The sequence below is a fragment of the Lolium perenne genome, chromosome 3 (assembly GCF_019359855.2).
Source record: "Lolium perenne isolate Kyuss_39 chromosome 3, Kyuss_2.0, whole genome shotgun sequence".
Taxonomy (NCBI): Eukaryota; Viridiplantae; Streptophyta; class Magnoliopsida; order Poales; family Poaceae; genus Lolium; species Lolium perenne.
Window position 1 is genome coordinate 18,680,473 of NC_067246.2, and position 6,223 is coordinate 18,686,695.

At 46.0% G+C, this 6,223-nt stretch overlaps 1 protein-coding gene across 1 annotated transcript; it reads left to right on the forward strand.

Moving 5' to 3' along the window:
* Positions 1-500: 500 nt before the first annotated feature.
* On the forward strand, positions 501-3,453 carry LOC127341083 (endo-1,4-beta-xylanase 1). The gene is made up of 3 exons (XM_051366857.2): positions 501-1,169; positions 1,972-2,903; positions 2,993-3,453. Exons 1-3 carry the CDS (start codon positions 552-554, stop codon positions 3,177-3,179), a joined length of 1,737 nt encoding a protein of 578 aa, XP_051222817.2. The 5' UTR covers positions 501-551; the 3' UTR covers positions 3,180-3,453.
* Positions 3,454-6,223: the final 2,770 nt, after the last annotated feature.

Below are 6,223 nucleotides of genomic sequence, written 5' to 3' on the forward strand. Positions count from 1 at the left end.
TCAAGGACATAATAAAAAGTTCTGCAGAATCTAACCCCGATTGGAACCCTATTGGTTCATGATCGACCTGATGTAACTCTGCCCCACCCGAGACTAACCAAGATAAGCTAGATCGATCTAGTAGCTTTCCGTTGTCTCATCCCAAAGGCAAGAAAAGCACGGCCATCCCATTGACAGATGCTTCTGGTGTCGGTAATCATCATGCTTACCAGAAACAACACAGCCTATCAGATCGAACAGCCGCCCGTTTAGGCCACTGGCATGCGGGCCAGTCGGTCTTGCTCTGTGCTCAGGCCTTGCGCAAGCTTTACTGTTACTCAAAAGCAGAGCAAGACAGAGAGGAAAAGATGTGTGTGCGGTGGTTGCTTCGAGCTTTGCACAATATTTTGCGACCGTTCGGTGAGCTTTTGAACTATTTCGTCGCGATCCCGACCGCCGACCCTCCCGCCTTTATATACGTCCGGCCGCCGGGATCCGTCATCTCACCGCACAACCAGTTAATCCACCGCTACCAACTCCGATCACCTCTTTCCCTGCCTCGTCGTAGAGCCATGGCTTGTTCTTGTGCACACGGGGTGGTGTTCGACGCCAACCTGCTCAAGAACAGCGCGCTGGAGGACGGGCTCGCCGGGTGGGCGCCGCTGGGCGCGTGCACCAAGCTGTCGGCGCACGAGGAGGAGCCTGCCAATGTGCCCACCGAGACCATCAACGACGTCGCCGACGACTACAAGCCGAGCGGCCGATACATTCTGGCGGCTGGCCGCGCCTGCGAGGAGGATGGACTCTGCCAGGCGATCCCCGGCGGCGCGCTCAGGCCGCGTGTCACGTACCGGGTGGCCGGATGGGTCAGCCTCGGCGACGGCATGGCCAAGGCGGAGGGCGCCGGGGACGCCGTGGTGCGCATCAACGTTCGCTTGGGCGGCGACGGGGAAGAAGGCGTGGAGGAGGAGAAATGCTTGGTGGTCGAGGGCGGCGTCGTGTGCGCGGAGGCGGGGAAGTGGACGGAGATCAAGGGCGTGTTCCGGCTCAAGGGGTGTCTGCCGTCTGGTTCCGCCGCGGTGCACGTCCAGGGCGCGCCCGCCGGCGTCGACGTCAAGGTGATGGACCTCCAGGTGTACGCGACCGACCGCAAGGCCCGGTTCAAGAAGCTCAGGAAGAAGACTGACAAGGTACGCTGAGCTCTCACGATCGCACGATCTACCGCTCCAAACTGAAAACGATTTACTACTACACCTAGATAACAACAGCGACCAATGCTCTGTTTTGTTTGGCACGTACGCACCTTGCACGACACCAAATTGCATAGGAGGAGCCTCCAAAGGAAATTGAGAAAATTGTCCTTATATCCATTTTCCTTTTGTCTCCACGACAACTAAGATATATTCATAATTGTTTGGGCTCCTCAGATTCAAAGGATCGGAAAATATAGTTAAAAAATATGATTGAGGTGCCATGCCTACTTAAGTTCTATGAGAAGATGAAGTGTGTTTAATTGTAGCATGAATTTTTCATGAGGTATTAGCTAATGTTTTTTTCCAATAATATTTACACTTCAAAATTTCTATATAATTAGGTCCTATACAATATGTTCCTATTAATCACATAGCTTTTGTAGAAAATTTCCTATAGAATTCAAATCCTACATAATTTCTATACAAATTTTAGTAGTCAAAGTAGCCTTAGGATTTAGGAAAAGGATCCACGACTTAGCCAATCCCGCTTGGGACCCACCTGTCAGTGACCCAATTTAATAGTGTGGCAGCGATAGGAACATGTATGGTATCGGACATTTGCTTCAGTGTCCCCCCAGTTCTTTCAATATCCCTTGGTTAGGAGGCTGGGAGCTAACTTCTCTCAAAAACTTCGGTGGTGGTGCTAGGATTAAATATTTCACTACATTCTATTTTAATAAAAAAAATTACACTAAAAAATCCTGTTAATAAAATAGGCTTTGAATTTGCGCGCATGCAGGTGCGAAGGCGTGACGTGGTGCTGAAGTTCGCCGACGCCGGATCATCATCTGCGGTATCCGGCGCGACGATTCGGGTGATGCAGATGGACCAGAGCTTCGCGTTCGGCGCGTGCATCAACCCGGCGGTGATCCAGGACCCCAACTTCGTGGACTTCTTCACCAAGCACTTCGACTGGGCGGTGTTCGAGAACGAGCTCAAGTGGTACCACACCGAGGCCGTCCAGGGCCAGCTCAACTACGCCGACACCGACGCGCTGCTCGACTTCTGCGACCGCTACGGCAAGCCGGTGCGCGGGCACTGCATCTTCTGGGCCGTCGCCAACATGGTGCAGAAGTGGGTCAAGGCGCTCGACAACGACCAGCTCACCGCCGCCGTGCAGGGCCGCCTCACCAGCCTCCTCACCCGCTACGCCGGCAGGTTCCCGCACTACGACGTCAACAACGAGATGCTCCACGGCAGCTTCTTCCAGGACAAGCTCGGCGACGACGTCAACGCCTTCATGTTCAAGGAGACGGCGAGGATCGACCCCGGCGCCGCCCTGTTCGTCAACGACTACAACGTGGAGGGCGGAAATGACCCCAACGCAACGCCGGAGAAGTACATCGCGCAGATCAACGCGCTGCAGGAGAAGGGCGCGCCGGTGGGCGGCATTGGGCTGCAGGGCCACGTGACAAACCCGGTCGGGGAGATCATCTGCGACGCGCTCGACAAGCTCGCCACGACCGACCTCCCCATCTGGCTCACCGAGCTCGACGCGTGCGAGACCGACGTCGACCTCCGTGCCGACGACTACGAGGTGGTGCTCCGGGAGGCGTACGCGCACCCGGCCGTGGAAGGGGTGGTGTTCTGGGGGTTTATGCAGGGACACATGTGGCGCCAGGACGCCTGCCTCGTCAACTCCGACGGCACCGTCAACTGCGCCGGCGAGAGGTTGGCCACGCTCACTAGTTGACATATTTTTTTCTCTTGATACATTATTGGTTGAGAATTTTTCTGATTTACGACATGACTGACTGCAGGTTCATAAATCTGCGACGGGAGTGGACGTCGCACGCGCGCGGGAAGATCGACAGTGACGGAAACTTCAAATTCAGAGGGTACCATGGCTCGTACATCGTGCAGCTCGCGACGGCGACAGGGAAGATGCACAAGACGTTCAGCGTCGAGAAGGGGGACACGCCTCTCGTGCTGGATATGGATGTGTGACGACGGTTAATGCTGGTACCTCACATATATAGTTCATACTGATAAATACACACACACACACACTAAATTTTAACCAATAGAATTGGGAAAGATATTGTAATACAACATATAGCAATTATAGTTTTACATTTCCACATTTGGGTATATATTGGACTACGAGAAAAAAATGGTAATTATGGTATTGTATTGTATGGGTTAATTAAATGTAACGTGGATGAATGAATAAAGTAAACGAGCTATTCCTCGTTTTATACTGAAATGTCGTGGACTTCTTTGCTCGGTTCTGGTACTGGATGGCTTTGTTTCCAAACAAAGACTTAATGTGTTAATTGCAAATGGTATTACAACCTTGAGCGCTGAAAATAAAATGATATGTGTGGACCTAGACATAGATATTCTCACGAGACCTACCCAGAAATGCAGAAATTGGTTCTAACCCAATAGTGGCTTCCTGCCTGCCTGCCTTAGAGAAAAAATTATCTGTTACACCCGCTTTATTTATGGTTCATATCCACGTACTAGTACAGATCTGACCTTTTAAAGACTTCGTGGCACACGAAAGCCCCTTTTTGTATGTTGTGTGGCCAAATGCTGACCACCGAGAAAGCGTACCGTTTGCCGTCTCGCCACCTGTCCGCTCAGTGAGAAGATATCACACGATCACCAGAAAGAAAACTGTATGCGATATAACGCAAATGCTTGGCCCTGCGTAAGTAGTGTGTGTACCATTTACCTTTGCAGACTCGTTCTTTCAGTTAAATCATGTGTGCTTTTTTGGCTCTTCATTTGACTTTCCCGCTAATTTTTCCCGTTGTTCCGAAACAAAGACTTAATGTCTTAATGTCAAATCATATTACAACCTTGAGCGCTGAAAATAAAATGACATGTGTGGACACATAGATTCTCACGAGACCTACCCAGAAATGCAGAAATTGGTTCAAACATAATGGTAGATGCCTTAAAGAAATGTATTTGCTGCACCCGCTTTATTTATGGTTCATCCGGTGCATATGAGGTCCAAAACAACCATTGAAAGTCATCAACAGATATTAACATACTAAATTCTACCATTTGGACCAGTAGATATTAAGATAATAATATTTATTTAGGTTCTATTGACAAACTGATTGCATGGTTAGCTCATTTTATAGAAAATGGTACAAACTGATTGCATGGTTACTTCTAGAAATATTTGGTCCAGGATAAAATATATTTTTGTAACATTAATATAAGAGATAATTTTGTTCATTATAAATTTAGCTTTTAGGTTCTACGTTGTGGTTGTATATCGTAGGTTCATCTAATGGGAAATACTTTTGTACTTACACACATGGATGTGGTTGTTTCTTTCGCCATCTGTTTTTCTTGAAGATTTGCGTAAATGGAGGAGAGAGGAATAAAATATTTCCATCTACAAAGGCTAGCGGGAATCTCGAGAAATTAATCGACGATATAAAACGAAGCCACGCCCATGCATGTGTACACAAAATCCACTCTGTTCATCTAATAGAAGGCAAAAGACTATACGAGACACAAGAATTCCAATTTTATGTTTGTATGTTAGGGTTATATATTGTATGAGAGCAAGTAATCAAGGTTTTTTTATTTGTTGACGTAAGTGGAGATGAGTGAATAAAATTAATTACCAATTTTCATTTTATAGAAGAATGAATTGAATTATGTGGACTTTGAAAGAGCGAAGTCTCTACTCCATATGTTTTGTGTGTTTCTTGATAGCACGAGAATAATTTTACCATGTGGTAAGTGTGTAGGAGTATTTGAAAATGCACAAGAAGATTGATGACCCTCCAAAACTGAGAAGATCAAAGACCAAGGCCATCGTCTACTCTAGATCTTAGACATTAGGTTTTCATGTTTTTGTGTTAGTCTCAAGATAATGGAGATGAAAGAACCTCATAACTCTGGTTGTATTTTTTCTGCATGGTAAAAACTCTGGCCTCACGGTACTGGAGATTCTAGGCGGAATCTCCCCCACAAATTTCCGCCCACCCCTTCCCCCATTATTACAAAAATTGCTCCATAAAACAGTATCGACAGAGTATATCCATAAACCAGGACTCAAACAAGTCTTCAACAAGGAGAATTAATTTACTAGAAATGAACCCACCTTTGTTTCAAAACATTACCAAAATATGGTACTTTTTATATATTTTTTCAAATAAATGATAACCATGAATTCTACCATTCGGAACAGTACATATTGCTATAAAATATTTATTTAGGTTCTATTGACTAAAGTTAGTAGCTATGAATTTATAAAGTAAACAATATGTTCCTTATTTTATAGAAAATGGTACAAACTGATTGCATGGTTTGTTCTGCAATTATTTGGTCTAGAATAAAATATATTTTTGTAAATTTAACATGTGAGATAATGTTAAGCATCACAAATTTAGCTTTTAGGTTCTACATTGTTGACGAGGGAACACCTCGGCAATGCCTACGTATTGTAGACTTGGATTTCGGGAGATAGCGACGATGGAGATTCCGGGAGCGAGATTGGGAACACGATGTACCCAGCTTCGGGTCCCCTCGGTGGAGGATCCCTACGTGCTGCTAACAATCCACTATATGATCATAAACCAAGGCCGTAGTCTATGCTAGGTCTTATAGATTAGATTTTCATTCTTTTGTGTTGGTCTCCATGTAATGAACATGAAAGAACCTCAGAATTCCGGCTGTATTTTTTTCGCAGGGTGGAAACTCCAGCCTCACGGGACCAGAGATTCCGTCCCGGGGCGGAGATTTCGGGCTGAATCTCCGCCACAAATTTCTGCCCACCCCCACACCCCGTTACTACAAAACTCGATGGATCATTCATAAATCAGGACTCAAACAAGTATTCAAGAATAGGAAATTATTTACTCGAAATGAACCCACCTTGTATGGCAAAACATTATTCAAATAAGATACAAGTTATTTATTTTTCAAAGAAATGATAGCCAATCTAATGTTTTTGTCAAATATCTATACTTCTACTTCAAAATCCATAGCATATGAAATACCGTATTGTTCCACTTTAA